The sequence below is a fragment of the Rhipicephalus microplus genome, chromosome X (assembly GCF_043290135.1).
Source record: "Rhipicephalus microplus isolate Deutch F79 chromosome X, USDA_Rmic, whole genome shotgun sequence".
Classification (NCBI taxonomy): Eukaryota; Metazoa; Arthropoda; class Arachnida; order Ixodida; family Ixodidae; genus Rhipicephalus; species Rhipicephalus microplus.
In genome coordinates, this window is record NC_134710.1 from 225,337,169 (window position 1) to 225,355,449 (window position 18,281).

Genomic DNA, 18,281 nt, shown 5'->3' on the forward strand with positions numbered 1-18,281 from the left:
CGCTACACCCCCCCCCCCCCCTCCCAACTCTGATAATTCGTGATTTGTTTCGTGTTAGGGTCTGTTCTTGCTCACTTTGCACTTGGCTCAGCATGCCCTCCGCACGCGAGGGGAAGCGTAAAAAACGGCTGTTGCGCTGAACGAATCGCGAATTGTCGAAGTCGGTGAGGACACGCAAACCCGCCGGCCCAACGAAATGATTCTTTGACCTCAGCGTGCGCAGGCACTCTTTCAAAGTTTCATTTTATGACTAGAAACTGGCCCAGAGCTGTTTAGCGTTCTGGCATGTGTGTCACGTGTGCGCGTCTTGCTCGCTCTTGGTGTGCATGTGTAAATAGTATGGCGGACGGGAGGCTTTCCACGCTTTTTCCTGCTGCTCAACAAAACGTCGAAAGTGTGACCTTGGCTTAGGCGTAATCCGCGTGTTAGGTGCCGCGTTACGGAGCGCTTGCTTATAATTGTTGACCACCTGGCCGCCAACTTGCCGCTTTGGGTGTTGCGGTATTCAGCTGTGGAGATGGTGCACATTTCAGGGGCGGGGGTGACAGCTACATTAGAGTGCCTCGATGCCCGCTCCTCCACTCAGAGTGAAGACATCTGCGGAGGCCGCCATTGTCACTCCTGCTGCATACAGGTTTTGTTTTGGCGCGTAGTGGCCCACTAGCTTAACGCGAAATATTGTGGCCCTGACAAACTCAACATCTGGGCAAAAAATGCCGAAGAAAGTCGGCACGCGAGCTCTACAGCTACAATGACGGATGAAGCACTACAATGACGGATGAGGCACTTCAATGACGGATGAAGCAGTACAAAAGGTGGCAGCACCCTGAGCGGGGTCGCGCGCATCGAGGCACCCTAAGCTCCATACGTGCAATACTGTTTTCGCGAGGCCGACTTCGTCGACGTTGGGCCCGATACCGAGCCTGAAGCTTCCGAACATAACCACTCGTGGCGATTTGTGGCAGTGTGTCGTCGACTTTGACATGGGAGAGCGAATGGGACATCTGTTGCGATGGTTTCATTACACCTGATGATGATACCGACACAGCGGCATCGTGCACGAATTAGGGCATTGTGAATGATTGATTGATATGTGGGGTTTAACGTCCCAAAACCACCATATCATTATGAGAGGCGCCGTAGTGGAGGGCTCCGGAAATTTCGACCACCTTGGGTTCTCTGACGTGCACCCAAATCTGAGTACAGGGCCTACAACACTTACGCCTCCATCGGAAATGCAGCCGCCGCAGCCGGGATTCAATCCCGCGACCTGCGGGTCAGCAGCCGAGTACCTTAGCCACTAGACCACCGCGGCGGGGCGGCATTGTGAATGAAGTATGCGGCAAGAGCAATTTGGAGGAATCGGATTGCGAGAACGACGAAACTTTGGAGCCAGTGCCTTATGCAGCTTATGCCACGGACCTCGGCGAAGAGCGTGCTGCCGCTTGAAATAAACTCAGGACCGCCCTTATCACTTCTGCTCTTCGAAAAAAATGCATCACGGACTTTTTTGGATAAAAAATTTTGTGTTTTCGCTCGCAACTTTTTTTAAAAGCCGTGTTTCACTTACTACGAACTTTGGGATACAGCGCATGAATGCCGCCTCAGGCTCAGGTTCGTTATAGGCGAGTTCGGCTCAACTGTAGCTCATTATCATCAAAGTTTGGTGCCAGAAATAGTTAGTTCAAAAAGAATTACATCTGACACATTGTCATGTTACAGAATGAAACCTCTGCAACTTATAACTGATGACATATTGAAATCAGCATAAAAATTTATTAGGCAAATTTCATTGCACTAAGCTACAAATTTTAACGAATAAGCACCTTCTACCTTTTATCGGATAAGCAAGCAATTATCCCTGGTTTTAGTATCACAGTAGTAGCATCGACTGCTTTCTAATACTAAGATTATCTGGAATGTTTACGTAAATATGGCATCGACAAATTTTTAATACTAAGATGATCTCCAATGTTTACGTAAATATGAAAGAGTGAGTTTTTATTTACAGTTGCTACCTCTTCACTTTAACGAACCGCACACTATGTTTTGTGTACTTAAAATGACTGCTGACAAAAGTGGTCTTGCATACAATACATAGGTGCAATGTCAAGGCAAAGCATATTTTGCCTTTTATGAAGCATTGTGCATAGTTTCTCTTCTTGCCTCATGAAGGGCATCTTCAATGCAAAAAGTTTACTCTGATGCATATAACACCATGGCAGTAGGTATATTGGGATTATTTCAACCAGCATTCTTTACCAACCGCTGTTTTAGTCTTTAGGCCACAGATGGATAGGGTGCAAAATAACAGTAATCTGTAAGCCAGCATTTTCACACAAGTGATGCATGTGTTCAGTCACATAGCAATGAATAGCTTTTTTCAAACAAGCGAGTTTCCGCCTTCTTCCTCCAACACCTAGAATTAGGAGACACTAAGAGATATCACACCAGCGTCTTTGGTATCTACACAAGTTATAATGGTTGTAACATTTCATTAAGTACATAAGTAACATTATCGCCATTCTTACCATAAAGTTGTTGCCTGGCCATTAATCTTGCACCATTTTGCAAAACGCAAGACCTGGACCGATAGCATGCTAACATTGCAAAATGCTTTGTGTTTTGCAATGGTTACAATAGTGATTAGTCCACATCTTCTAATAAGGAACTTCTTGTGATCTAGCCACCTCACTATAAATATAAAATTTCAATACAAATGAAAATGGCTAAAGTTTGGGCTTACCAAAAAAAAACAGTAAAAAATACTTGATTGATATGTGGGGTTTAACATCCCAAAACCACTATATGATTATGAGAGCCGTAGTGGAGGGCTCCAGAAATTTCGACCACCTGGGGTTCTTTAACATGCACCCAAATCTGAGCACACGGGCCTACAACATTTCCGCCTCCATCGGAAATGCAGCCGCCGCAGCCAGAATTCTAACCCGCGACCTGCGGGTCAGCAGCAGAGTACCTTAGCCACTAGACCACCGCGGCGGGGCAGTAAAAAATACTAATAACAATAGTAAAACACAACCTTATGACATGCTATTAGCTAGAGACAAAATACAAACCATCTTTTGTAGAAGTCCTTTCAATTTCATACGCTGCTGGAGATCCTTTTCTTCTTGAACCATCTTGACCAGCTCCTGCCTCTCTCTTGATCGTATATCATTTACAAATGAGTAGCTTTCCCTAAAGGCTCTCTCATTGTAATCTCCAGCCCTCGCATCAAAACGAGGATCCTGCTTGACCTGCGAAGAGGGAAAAAAATTTACAGGCAAGAACACATCAGTAATTTTGCCTATTTGCTTGTTATCAAGTTTTCAAAAGCATAACACGTACCAACTCATATCTATGAGAAACCACTATTAGAGAAGGTGTTAGCTTTTAAAATTTGAAACACAGTACCACAGATGTCACCTACTACAATTATCATGCTTCTAGAAGTCTGTAAAGCAAGTGAGCTGACCTGGCCTTGCATTTCTCCTTTTTCTCAAGGAGTGAACAAAATTCTAAAGGACATATAAAGAGTGCAATTATCACCTTAAAACCGTGATATCACGTATAGCATGAAGTAAGCATGTACGCAGCACTGAAATATGAAACATTTTGGTACGAAATTTCCACAAATTACACATATCTGAAGCAGTACAATGTGCAAATCTGCAAGCAAAAATAAAGGAGGAGGAGAGGTGGCAGCTGAACCGTACAATGAAGCACACAAAATCAGCTTGCTGAGATGTCGAAATTTCCAAGTTTATTTACACATGGTTCATTCTAGCAAAATACTACTACACGCCATTGACTGGAGGCAGCCACTTATAGCAGTTCTCTAAGGAGGGCTTATAGAAACCAGGAGGGCCTGCAGCAATCACATGAAAACAATGAATTGCACTCAAGTTGCCTTGACTAAAAAATAACAGAAACACATGGTGCAGCTCTGTTACTACTACTTTAGCATGTAAGATTGTTATATCTTTATAGCTTTGAATACGATTTCTTCACTAAAGCACTGCAACATTATCACCCGCTACACAGCATTAGCTTGCTGCATGGTTTGTTAGCAATGCTGCTGCAGGCATATTTATAAACAGTAGATGTTTTTTTATTATCCAAAGTTACCCCTTTTTTTTCTCTCTTTTATTTCAAAAGTGGTGGTGACCAAGTTTACTCATTAGAACTTTACTGAAGCAAATGTGCACTAATCGCACTCTATTGCTATGATAATTTCGATGAAGTTTAAAGATGGCTAGCCCAAGTACACTAGTACTACCATTCAATTATTTACAAGCACAAACCCCTACGATGCAGGATATTTTGACAAAAATTGGGGAAGGACGCTTGCTCGGTCCTGGACCGGTCATTGGCGCTTATTTCAGATCTCCCAAGAAAAGAAGGGGGCACTTGCTCGGCATTTCATGGCATTTCAATAACTTAAATAGTACTCATGTACTTGGGCTGGCCACATAATGCGTAGGTGAGACAACAATAGGTGGTCAGCCAGAGCAACAGATTGGTTACAAAGGGATGAAAAATGCAGTCGTGGACAACAAAATTAGATGGAACGACAAAATTTAATGGTCACAGCGATAAAATCTTTAAAGAATGCAGTATAAAGTGGGCATCATTGAAAGAGGTGCCTTCATCAGGCAGTGGACATAAAACAGGGTGATTCAGAAATTTAACTCTCTTGCTTCTCAGCACTTTTCAAAGTCTGAATAGGTATAATTTCTGGAGCTCGAAACTTGTATTTTCTTGGGAGGTGTTTTCGCACAACATTCCATCACGACCTCAGTTTCACAAATCATTAATTTGGTGAAACTGAAACTACAGAGCGGTTTCCATTTAACTGCTAAAACTTAAGTGCTATATTTCCGAATTTCCCAGTTTCCGTTACACTTTGAGGTGTTTTTAATCAATTTACCTCTTTTTACTCATCCAAACCACATTTTACTCGTTCACTGAGCTAACCAATAAATGCATTAGTCACCCCTACAAACGAGTCAGGAGTGAAGAAATGTGTCATGTAACGAACTATCCTGCAATCTCATAATTCCAGCCAGCTCCACTTCGCAAACACTTTAAACAGCAAAACTTAAGCCAGTCTTTCCTCAGGCTATAGTATGCTTCTATATTTTTCTTCAGCTTCTCTTTCATTCTGGCCGACACCTGACAAGCAATCACTTCTGGTGACGCCTTCACGCCACTGTCCCAAAATGCGTCAGTGTCTCCAAACAATAATGTAGCCCTCTTAACATAGCGTGGGACCACCATGGTCCGTCATATTGCAGGTAGCCTTTTGAAAGTGAGAGTACCTCCGAAAACGATCGTTAAAAAGTCACCCCCGCCAACCACCGACTCCTAAACGTCGCCACTAGTGCACTCACTGCCGCACTCTGCTGTGATCTAGCCCACGGATTGAACTATGAAGTTGAGAAAGGTGTCATTCTAAAAAATGTAATAAACGTACATGGTTTTTTAGGCACCAACAATTGTAGACGTGAAAGAACCAAGCACACGCGCAACTCGCACGAACTCCTCCAATAAATAAGAATGATGAGCCCACACCAATGCAATGGCGGAAGCACATGCAAATTTTGAAGGTCTTATCTTTATGACTCAAATTAAAACAGGTTTAAAACAATGTTTAAGACCAATTACATCATACTCGCCATCTTTGCAATGCTAATCTCAAAAGCTATGCTAACGTTTGCGGCAACCAGAAGTACATTATGAGTGTCACTTGTGCATACCTGCCAACCTAGCAGCATGAAAATTCGGAAGACAGCAGTGGGCGGGGAAGTTGCATATAGTAAATTACAGAGACAGAAGACTCCCACCAGAAAGGGGGACGGATGTTTATATTGAGCTGCTTACTTCCCTCATCATGAGAAACGACATAGTACATCGCCACAATTGGGAACATTTGCGATCCGCTGTCGTTGCTTCAGTCCACTGCGATTGCGAAAGCACGGCGTCGCACCACAATTGTGTTTTCGGCATGTGGAGCTATTCTCTGACGATAGCACTTGTTTTCGTACGTCCGCACTCATATCGTTTCGCGTCCTCGCACTTCAGGAACATTTTTTCTAAACAGCCCGCATGATTCATCACTGACGGGGCAAGCTGTGTACAGGTGCTCTGCACAAATCGGTCTGTCAACGCAGCTGTTTTGGAAGAAACTGCGGATATTGCCCTGCCCTTCCTTAGTACAAATGTAGCTTTGATGCTTCTGTGAAAGAATATGCACATTTATGTCAGCCTTGCCACCGTGCGAAACGCTTACATCATTAGCACATGATTCATAACCCGCATACAAGTGACCTTTCGGCGAAGTCATAAAGCATGGAAACTCATCTGTGTACGAGTTCCGAGACACTTGCAAGTACTTCTTCTTTGCTTTGGACATCACTAACAACCTTCCAACTGAACGCAGAGAAACACACAACCCTCACAACCCTGTAACAAACACAACTGATGTTTAGACAGGTGACGTAAGTGTAGCATACGAAATGCGGGGGCCAAGACAAACGCACAAGTTGTGGTACTTGTTCTCCCGTCTTCTTTCGGTGCGGTGGCGAGTGAGTCTCATGGCGGCCTTCGCCCAGATGCACCGTACTTAGTACCGAAAATATGGTTAGTGGTACTCTACGGAACAGTTACCATGAGTGTAGTGGTCAGCGCTCTTCTACAGCATCGCAACTGTTCCAGAAGGAAAGAATGATGAACGCACATGATTGAGAAAAAAAAGAAAAATGCCTCTCCTGCGGCAGCTGCTTTTTGGGAGACCCAACATTGCATTCGTACAATTGGGAAATTAGGTGGAAACTCGGGAGTCTCCCGGACAATTCGGGAGTGTTGGCAGGTATTCTGGTGCCAGTCCCACAGCTATTTTACGGTCAGGCCAGTCTAAGCTGTGTAATAGCACAAAGCGAAATTTATGATGTATCATGAGACAATTGCGACATAACAGTGGGGTTTCCAATACAATAAATCGTATAGAAGCAATGTTGGTACCGGCCGAAAAGAACGTAACAGGTGGGAAAATGCAGCAGCGAGGAAACTAACAGTGGGGTTCTAGCGGGCATCGACCGAAACAAGTATTGTTTTTTCCATTAAGCCAAAATTTAGGCTTCAGTTTCTTAAAACCACTACCAAAAAAAAATGTTTCATATCCAACATGGCAAAAAATACAAAAAGAATAGCCTTTGATCAGTTCATGCAGCTCCTGGGTCGTTATATATATTAACCTTTTGACAAATACAAAGGACCTAGCGATAGTTCCTGCTTAAGCTTTTTCTTCTAAATAAACTATACCACATGTAATTGTAAGCACCCCCTCTGCCAATAAAGCAGATATATATATATATATATATATATATAGTCCAGTAGATCCTCCGTGAGCGGTCACAACGTGGTTTATTTCGACGTTTCAGCCTAGAGTCTGGCCTTCATCAGGAAATATATATATATATATATATTTCGCACAAGCATATTACCTGAAAAATGAGTGGGCAACTAAACACATGACAATTAAACCATGGACAATTAAACACATGAGAGAAAGCAGGACATGTGTTGTCTCTCTGCCTACTTAAAGCTTCAGGTTCACAGACTCAGGGGTGATTATGGCTGTTTGTGAAGGCACTAAAAACATGCAATGTAGAGAGGCCCTTGCTAAAGGTCTGGTGAAAAAGGAACACCCGCACTTAAGTTAAAGGGGTGGTGCCATCAAACTTCTAGGCTATAACAAGCCCGTCATGGGTTTCCTCTGAATGCAAGGGCATTCCACCAAGGGTCGGGCACAGCAAACATTTAGAATACCGTATTTATTCGCATCTAGGCGTATAGTTTCTTTTTTTTTCAAATTTCTTTGTATCAAATTCCGTGGTCGGCTTAAATTCGAGGATTTTGAAAAACGCCCCATTTTTCATTGAGAAAAGTGGTGCACAACGAGCTCCACTTAGACGGTATTGCAGCTGCTATACTCACGGACAACTTTTCTTGGCTATGAAGGGAAGGCTACGAAGCCAAACTATGCGTGTGCCACTGCTGAAAAATGCAGTCCCACAAATGCATCCACGTTTTCCACATGGAAATACTAAAGAAGAACAACACTTCGCTTTCTACAGAAGGCTGTTTATGAAGAGACACATTATGCACCAAATATATATTCATATCTGTTTTTAGGGGCGAAGCTCCTTAGGGCGTGGGCTGTGCGTCCCCTGTAGCCTGTATGTAGCCACCTCTAGTTTAGTTCTTGCAGTGTTCACTAGATGGCGGTACCGGCTCCTGTATGTAGCCACCTCTCGTTTAGTTCTTGTAGTGTTTACTAGATGGTGGTACTTGTAGCTGATGATGAAAAGATGCAAGATGTTATAAACTAGAAAGCGGTACTTGTAGTTGATGAAAGACGTGAGATCTTATAAAATAGGAGTGATGTCACATATGGCGCGTGTCATTGGTTGAAGGCAATCGTTCGATTTAGTGCGGCGACGTACGCTAGGGGGAGCGTTGTAATAAAATCCGTTCGCTGTTGGCGCGCGCTCGGAGTCGCCGGATGGATAAGGCTGCACAGCGGAGAGAGCACAAGGCGGCAGCAGCGCGCGCTCGCAGACAGAATCCCGATGTGCGAGCGCGCGAGGCAAGGGACATCGCAAGCCATCCATCGTCTAAGAACAAATAAAAGTTGATTTGTGTATATACACACACAGCGTTTCTCACGTCTTTACATGATGATCGACTGGGCGAATTACACGGAAGATTCACAGTTTACCGATGAATCCCTCCGGAGCTTCGCCCATTCATCTTCATTCACCCCGTGAATATGCCGTAATTTTTTAAATTTTATTCAGTGCCATTTCATGCTCTTGTTCATGTGAAAACGTCGCACGTGTTACGTGCATCTCACAATCAAAATGGAGTTTTCGTCTTTTGGTGAGCGCTTGTTGCCCTCCAGCCAATTCGATGACTCACTAAATTAGCTTGTGACGAATTTCCCTCCCAAATGGCTGTCTAAACAGACAAAGCCGATAGTATACACTGTTGTTTTTCGAACATGATAGTCATTCGAAAGGCGAGCCGAACCACACTACTTCGCGGAGGAGTACATGTGAAGTAGCTCCGCCCCCGTAGCTTTCCTCTTATTGCCAAGAAAAGTTGTCCGCAAGAATGTTAGTAGAGCCAACACCTGGCTTAAGTACTCACGTGATGCCGCCATTTTGACCTTTGTGGCGAGTGTTGCGGCGAGCCGTCTGTCATTTCGAGTCGCGCTTAGAGTGATTTGTGTGGGGCATAGTTCAATGTCCTTAAACAGGCAATGTCATTATAGTACCGCTTATAAAAGGAAAGATGTCCTAGCCGCAGACTCGTCCTCCAACACGCAAGCCGGGCAGACTTTGGAGTGGACGAAAAAATTGTGCGTCGCTGGAGGGGCTGCAGCATGGGACGACAACCCAGAAACTTTGATTGTGTGCTCTTTTAAGAAGTGCAGCATATTCAATGCGCACTTCTTAAATGGCACCGAGGATTGCACACTGTCTGAAAACAGCGACGAGGGAAGCAGCAACGACGACTCGGAATGAGCACGGCCCCTGCAAGTGCGGCATCTTTACGATGCAAATAACTAGAAGCAGCGTGAGAAAAGCCAAGACAAAGAAACACACGCAACAGGACTACCGGCTGTAGGTTTCTCGAGTTATTTGCATCATGAACCAACTGCTTTGTTTCATCTTCATGTTCAATAACTGTTTTCTCTTTGTGAACACTGTCCTCGCTGTTTTGTTCAGCCTACATTCGAGGTGAGGTGAGTTTTTTCTACCCCCCCCCCCCCTCCAAGGCTCTGGACTTTTGGGCATCGACTTAAAATCGTGGTCGCAATAATTTGGAGCAAATACGGTATTTTTAATTGATTTCTAAGGTGTACTTAAATGCTCGTTGTCCCTTTCTAGACCTATCCCTAGCACTGACGTAGCTCTATAAGAAGGGTAACAAGTTGTAGTGACGTCACACCACATCTGTAGTGACAAGAGTGACCTCCCGCCCTCCGCCACCTCCGCAACATACGTACCGGCAAAGCATCAGTTGCTACATCGCTCGCGGCTGCTGCAGCTAGCCATTGCAACTGTCAGCGCATTTGTTTTGCTGGTGCTTGTGCGGCATGTGTGGGTCAGAGCAGACAATACTCAGCATGACATGCATCACAGTGTGGTCACATGACCAAGCCGCCTAAACTGCAACGTCATTGCCCAACTCGGTGCCCAGAAACTGAAACCGGAAATTGTCCACGTAACAAAAGGCGATATTAATCTTTTAGCGAGAATAAAAGAATTTTGGTGTGTGTATCTTGCTTCCTTGAACTATAAGAAACACTTGCACCTAAGAATGTGCAAGCCACAAATGTGGTGGCACCACCCCTTTAAGAAATAGCAGTTTTATATACAGTATTTAAAGCTGACAGGAATGGGGAGGGTGATGTCTGCTAAAAATTAAACGCCACGTGAGTTATCTGCTTCCATACACCGTTTTCCAAGTAACCATGGAATGAATTATGTAAAGGTACTTTTTTCGTCAGGAATTGATCACCGCAAATATTTTCACAATGTGTCTCCATCTAGTACAGGCAGAGTTACAAATATTTGTCGCACGCTGCATCTTTCTTCTCTCGTCCCAACGAAAGCACTGGGAGCTAAGCAGGGATGGGTGGATCAAAGGAAGAAGGTACGTCACCACGCCTCTTGACCTTGAGCACTTTCTCTCTCTCTTGTTTTTTTTTTCTTTGAATGTGCACTTTCTCAGTGCAACCACGTCAGCATGCGTGGACAGGTTGCGGCCTCTCAAAGCAGCCAAAGTAACTCCCAAGCAATTGAGTGATTGATTGATTGATATGTGGGGTTTGACGTCCCAAAACCACTATATGATTATGAGAGACGCCGTAGTGGAGGGCTCCGGAAATTTAGACCACCTGGGGTTCTTTAACGTGCACCCAAATCTGAGCACACGGGCCTACAACATTTCCGCCTCCATCGGAAATGCAGCCGCCGCAGTCGGGATTCGAACTCGCGCCCTGCGGGTCAGCAGCCGAGTACTTTAGCCACTAGACCACCGCGGCGGGGCATATCTCCCAAGCGTACCATGCTCAAATCAGCCAATGACATAATACTTGGGCCGGTGATGCACCGATTTTTGAGTATGTAGCATCATTTGTGAAGAGAAGTGAATAGCAATTTTTAGCTGACTTACGAGAATTTATTGTCAATACAATGCCACGTGCTGCACTATAATATTTGGCTCACATGTTTTCGGTAGCTTTGACTACCAATCTGCAGCATATTTGACCACGCTCAAAAGGTGTTGCAGGGCCCCTTTAAGTATACAGTTTTTCCAACTGAGGCACTTAAGACCAGCATGACTGTGGTTGCTCCTAACATATGCAGAGTGCCTATTGGCTTTACTTGCTTTCACAATGTCAGGGGTGGAAACGGGCTTCAGTGTTTTGGAGCAGCTAAGGGAGCAGGAATAATGCTGTTTAAAAGCAGGTTAGGAGCAGTATTAGAGGTGTTTTGGAGCAGCTTTAAACATCAAAAGGTGTGCTTTGAAGCAATTCAATTTAGTTTTGGAGCTGATTTCCAGGGCCAAACATCACTGTCAATTGAAATTTCTTATTCCTCGTTCAAACAAAAATTCCACAGGTCTTTACTAAGCATTCAGTACTGATCAACCCACCAGATTAAATAACCCCTGAAACCAGATTTGAAAACTCGAGATGCCTGTTTTTTTTTTTTTTTTTTTTTTTAAGAGTCCTGCGTGCTTCTGACCGATTATTAGTGATAAGCACTGCCTATAGAATACTTTAATTTAGTTTAAAGTAAGGGTGAGTGCTCATCCAAGTATTCTAGTCAAATCGACATTTCCTGTGATTTGATATAGACAGGGACATGGACATGGCAGAGATCATGGCAGAGATCAAGCAAGTATTGTTGATGTCAGAGAACACTTCCGGGCGTACACAAAAGTCGACAGGCACCCGGCAAGGACTACTGTTCATAACCTCACTAGCGCTATTGTCGAGCAGCTCCCAAGGTGGTCTTGGCGGCATACGTCAGGAATGCTTCTTTTTTTTTCCGAGGCTTGAGTCCACTAATCTCAGGAGCTGCCCCACCGTGGGGCGCTACTCTCTTATGGTATTTAAGAGGGCATTTTGAAGTGACCCGAAATTGTTCTGAATTAACAATGCTAGAATTAATTATACAATGCATTAGAGTACTTAGGATTCAATTTCGGCATAACTAGATGCAAAGCAACAAATTACAGTAAAAAAGTCGCAAACAAAACTTTCGTTGTCCTTTATGCTAAACCTTTAATGCTAAATTATCAGTAGACTCTCAAAAAATGGAAGTCTGTTAAACGGAACACCTGCCTTCAGCACGATTGGTTTCATACTTGGGTCCTCCACCCTTAATGATCTCTCAGTAAACGAAACTCCTGTTCAACGGAACACATTTTCCTGATCCCTTCAAGTTCCGTTTAGCGAGAGTCTACTGTGTGCGTACAAGTGTTTGCATGTATGTGCACATGTGCGCGAGCACGCTCATATATTCCCATCATTAAATGATCGCTGCTGACAGAGCAATAACTCAGAGAAAGCAAGAAAAACTAGTGCTTTTGATAACTACATTAGACTAGACCTCACAGGAATGAGAAACATCCCCGTTCATTAAATACCATAGCGGACAGGAATAATTGAAAGCTATAGTTAACTCAGAAAGGTTACCTTCACTCTAAATCCAATAAGACTGAATAGTAAAAATAATTTGCACATAAAGATCAAATTTTCAGTCCCAATTTTCTCCCACCATTTTCCAGATGAAGCTCAAAACGATAACATTGCCCCGCACATCTACGTTCTAGTAAAAGCTCTAGTGGAAACAAACGCGGCCGAAGGGATGAAACGAGCCAGATATCTACGTTGCATAAAAGGTGCGTGCGAAAACTTCATCCTGCGTGGGAGGCCTACAGTCAATTGCTCTTCCCCACTTGTGTTTTGTCTAGTGAAGGGGCTGCTGCGTCGCTTGAACTGCAACAGCAAATAATTATTGTTGTTGTTTGCACGCACTATCTTGGCCGGCATGAGCGATCCGCTCGCTTACTTTGCATTGAGACAACAGACAGCACGAAAACCTCATTGCTCCAGCAGCGGTCATATGCCCTACCCCAGCATACGTTGTTTGCCTTACTTCACAAAACATAACAATTACTTGCTATTACATTCACTGCTTTGCCCTTGGAGCAAAACTGAGTTTTTCATGCTGTCACTAACCTTATAAAGAGTGCACCAGGTGGTGATGATGATGATTATAGGAGCTCACATGGGTGTGCCACGCCGCGAGTGACAGAGCCACATGAAGGCATCAAAGACCGCTTGGGGGAAGTTTCGACGCAATAATGCGTTTTGAGGCAGGATGGTGGAGCATAAGCGGATTGGCGCAGCGTGGCGCAAATGGCGCAACTGGCATAGCACTTCCATTGATTGATATGTGGGGTTTAACGTCCCAAAACCACCATATGATTATGAGAGACGCCGTAGTGGAGGGCTCCGGAAATTTCGACTACCTGGGGTTCTTTTACGTGCACCAAAATCTGAGCACACGGGCCTACAACATTTCGCCTCCATCGGAAATGCAGCCGCCGCAGCCGGGATTTGATCCCGCGACCTGCGGGTCAGCAGCCGAGTACCTTAGCCACTAGACCACCGCGGGGGGGCGGCATAGCACTTCCACCCCGGCAATGTCTGATGTCTAAAGAGTGAACTCCGTTTCATGATGCAATTCAGGTATGTGCAATAGAAATGTTTGCTCTTAAAATTTAAAAATGTTCATTTAACACAATATACCCGTGCAGCATGCCCACCTTTCTTTTGGCCTGAAACACTTCTCTATAGACTGGTACTTGTTGCTTGGCAGTCATCTCTCGCGGCCTGAAAAAACAAACGTATGCTTTTCAGAACAAGGTATTTGGATAATGCTGTCTGAATACAAAAAAATTACCAGCGCGAAATGGTGGAATGTTTCATCAGACGCACAGGGCTGTCCCTTTTTTCAGTGTTAGACCAACTCAGTTAATTTTTCTGTAATGGGCCAATTACCAGTCTACACCCACCACCATTTCCAGTTTTTTTTTTTTTCTACATAATATCTCTACTTTTATTTCTTGGGGCATTTTATAAGCATCAGTTGAACAACTGCGATGGTAAATGTTTATCGTCAATCATCAAATCCCCCACACTATTAGTCAACCACTTTCTACGATCCCTTCAAGAGTAGCAATCACTGAAATGTAGCATATTATAGTGCGTGCAATGTACATGATTATCCGACATTCTTGGGGCAGATGTACTCAATACATTTTGAAGTTGGTGTCTATAATGTCATTGGGCTGTCTTATTCAAACACAAAGAAGAGCTTTTTATGGAAAAAGTATTGCGGTTCCTTTTCAGTGAAGCACATTCAGAGGAATAAGTAAAGCATAATTCCAATTACAGTTATTTTTACGTCAGTAATTAAATTAGTTGGTCAGCTCAGTCTGTTACTTTTGCTCGTGCATTAGGTTTATTTGGCTCAAGGAAAGCAATGTAACGTTAAATGGCACTGCATGCGGAAAACTACACATAGCGTCTATTTAACATCAATCTCCTGTGCGTCTATTTAACATCAATCTCCTGTTAACACCATTACACCGATCCCGGTCGAAAGGCCGGTTGTAATTTCTTTTCAAAGGTGGCAACCCCAAATGTACACTAATATAAAAAAAATCGCACTTTTTTTTTTTTTTCAGCTCAGCCATCTTAACTGAAGCTGCGATTCCAAAAATGTGTTTTTGACAAGATCCATTTTGGGGCAACTTCTTGAATTTGGACATCATGCTTTTCGTATTTCTGATAGCCCAATCGGGATAAAATTTTGCCCACATAGTCCTTAACATGCGAAGGGTATAAAACTTGACAGAGCCTGCACAATTATTACAAACCTAAAATAAGCAATTAGTATGGGCTTAGGATTCTAAGAATTCTCACATTATAATTGTTCTTGTTCATTAAAATGTCTTATACACTTCTACAAATAATATCAAGTAATATGAGCCATTAATGGCTTATAATGATAGAAGTTTTGTGGCATATGAAATTTGTCCAAAACAACACACTGTCATGGCATAACTGTACAACTTACTACAAAAAAATTTCATATCTGAAATCATCATAAAAGCCTATATATACCACAAAAATTTCATTCGCCTAGGCTACAGATTAATGCAACTTTTTTTCCAAATCTCATCTATACTTAAAGGTCACTAAACAGTAAGCTTCTCCGCAATCAAGGTATGGAACACTCTGCCTCTGGAGACTATAACTTTATCCCCATTAAATCTTCAAACATTCAGTTCGCCTTAACCTGAATCATTCTTCGAATTTCTTAATCATGTGTAGTTACTGTTGTTGCTTTTTTGTCACTTTTTTACAAGGCGTCTAATGTTTTCTTTATCCACGTTGATTAATTTTCTTGTGAAGCATTTATTAGTTTACACTCGTAACGATTGCATCGTTGCACTTCGTTAGGTTTTACTTTGCTAATTTATTTTCTATGCATATTTCACAGTCAAATGTTCTAAATGTCATTGCATACCACAATGCGACTCCTATTATTTTGTATGCACATCACGCTTGTTTTTTGCTATTCTGCTCCTGTTTTTAATTTCTTTATATATTCCATAACAAGAGGACCCATCGCAGTGTTCACACAAAGGTACCTCTTCCTGTATACCTATCCCTATAGGTAATCCCCCTCCCCCCAATACACTCAATGAACTGAAACAAACTCCACACGTTTACAGCACACATAATTCAATATGCGCTACTGTGCTTATTAAAAAACTGTTACATAAAACAAAGGTTCAGTAATCAAAACGTTTGTTTTTTTTAACATGCATTAGACATAAGTGAACTTTTGTACTGAAGTTACTCACCGGTTTTTGTTGTCCCGCGTAAAATTCCGATTCGGTTTTTTGCGGTCCAGGCCGAAAACAGCCTCTTTATACCTACACCGACAAGAGCAAGCACACATGTGTAGTCACGACTTCCGCAGATAAGCATTCCACAAACAAGTTTATCATTTAAGTTTTACAAATAAAAATATGCTAGAGCGATTGTGGCTTTATGGGATAGTAGGTACACGAACTTACATCTTCAAACCAATCTTCTCTTTCAGAGACTGAAGCTCCTCGAAAGACATAGCCGACAGATCTGGAACACAGAAAACGACTCTTATATCGGCTTCGATTATTCGATAAGTTACAGACTCACCATTTTTTATTTCCCCCTAGTGGATTTCAAATGAAGCCATGTATTAGTGCTCAACTCAGAAGACAGCGAACATACTTAGCGCTTAAACACAAACATCACCATACCTCACTTTTATCCTCCAGCTCCAGTCCATCTCCAGAGAAAGAACACGCGCTGTCTGTAGCGTCGTCCATGTTTTCTTTACACATATGACACCTATACACAGAACACCTACTAGTTTGCTTACCACACTCGTACCTGTACTAACAAGCGGTTACCTGTGCGGTTAACGCAGACCAAATATACAAACATAAACTTCATGCCGCGAAGCCGAAACACATGGCATGTTCTGTGGCGTGCATATGGCCATACACGGAGGAAGCTTTTTCCTTCCTCCGTGTGGCCATATAAGAGTGTACTAGGTATGTTGAGTGGCATGACCGCGCCTCGCCGCCTGATCCCTTGCGCGTTGCCCGTAGCAGCGGCGCTGCAGTCGAAAAGTACTGATAGCGTCACGTGCCGCGCGCAGGAACTGCTATGCCCTTCGGCTCCTCCGTCGCGCTTTCTTGATGCAGATTTCTTCGTACCTGCCCGTCATTCATGTCTAGCACACAATGCCATAGCCCTTGATATATGACACGCCAATCTACTGAATTTGAACTCCATAAAAGCCCTTGTAAGAGATCTGAAATAATTCAGAAAGGGCGTGTCTTATATTGATTTTTTCTGTCTCAACTCTTTCTCTTTGGTTAAGTGTCTACAATAATCAGAATAACTGAGCCGATTTATTGGAAGTAAGCTGTGCTCATAAATGTGTGAGATTTAAAAAAAATACCGTTTCAAACGCACGCAGAACCAGGAGGCCGTAAGTAGAGAGGGGAGAAGAAGGGATACTGAACCCCCCACACCACAAAATCTTTTCGTAATTTAACTTTTTAGGGTATGCTAAAATATTTGCACGCATTCACAGCGACCACTAATTGCCAAAATTAATCATTCTGCTGCACCCCCCTCTCAAAAAAAAAAAATTCTGGGTGCTAGCGTTGCGTTGAACGTTTACAGTTGGCGAAGCTGAATATAGTGGGTCTCTGAAGAAATTCGCACTGTAAATTTTACCTTTTCGACAATATGACGTCTTAAAACTAGTTCAAGTGTAACGTAGTCAGACCAGAAATGCACCGCCTAAAAATAGTAGCTGTGCTAAGGGGCAAAGCATGGATATTGGTACGGTGACGTGTGACTTAAATGCGCGTACTTGGGAATATATATATATATATATATATATATATATATATATATATATATATATATATATATATATATATATATATATATATATATATATATATATATATATATATATATATATTTCATTTTTTTTCTGTGTAGAAGTGGTCAGCTGTGCCGTGATTTGGAGGTGACAGCGAGGTAGCGCCACTGCTGGTACTCCCAGCGCTAAAAATGGCGGGATGGCCGGCCGTTTTTGAAGAGGGCTAGATCCCAGTAATATAAATCAATACAAGTGATAGTTATTCACCTCTTAGTTGAGTTTTATGTCGCGAATCGCTGCTACGGGGTCTATAGCTACTCGCTGACACAAAAATATTGGCATGAGTAAATTTGATGTAAGTGCTCCTTACATCAACATGCACCAGGCAATGGTGCATGTTGTTTTGAGAAATTTAATTCTCAAAACAACATGCACCATTGCCTGCCTACACTTTTGACGCTTAATAATAGAACTACACTTATAATACAAAACGTCGTCATAAATGTGCTGGTTTCCAATGTCGTTACGTCAATAGAATATTTGGAAACCAGCACAATTTAAGCTATTGATACAAAATAAAGTGGTTACAATGAATTTACGCAGATTAACAGACGGGCTATATATACAATTGGCACTTTTTAATATGCTTGTGTGTTGTTTTTAATATGTTCA

The 18,281-nt window shown here is 42.8% G+C and overlaps 1 protein-coding gene across 2 annotated transcripts in view; it reads right to left on the bottom strand.

Annotated features, from left to right (window-relative positions):
- LOC119187500 (ribosomal RNA processing protein 36 homolog) overlaps window positions 1–16,755 on the bottom strand; it is a 57,547-nt gene extending 40,792 nt beyond the window's left edge. Inside the window, exons 1-7 of one of the 2 annotated variants that reach the window (XM_075878707.1) lie at window positions 16,618–16,755; window positions 16,465–16,555; window positions 16,361–16,376; window positions 16,240–16,300; window positions 16,024–16,095; window positions 13,915–13,981; window positions 3,078–3,257 (exon numbers count right to left, since the gene is read on the bottom strand). In XM_075878707.1, coding sequence (XP_075734822.1) covers window positions 3,078–3,257; window positions 13,915–13,981; window positions 16,024–16,095; window positions 16,240–16,300; window positions 16,361–16,376; window positions 16,465–16,548 — 480 coding nt within the window. In that variant the 5' untranslated portion in view covers window positions 16,549–16,555; window positions 16,618–16,755. Of the gene's footprint in view, window positions 1–3,077; window positions 3,258–13,914; window positions 13,982–16,023; window positions 16,096–16,239; window positions 16,301–16,360; window positions 16,377–16,464; window positions 16,571–16,617 lie in introns of both variants that reach the window. The other variant, XM_037435630.2, reaches the window with a different exon arrangement.
- Window positions 16,756–18,281: the final 1,526 nt, after the last annotated feature.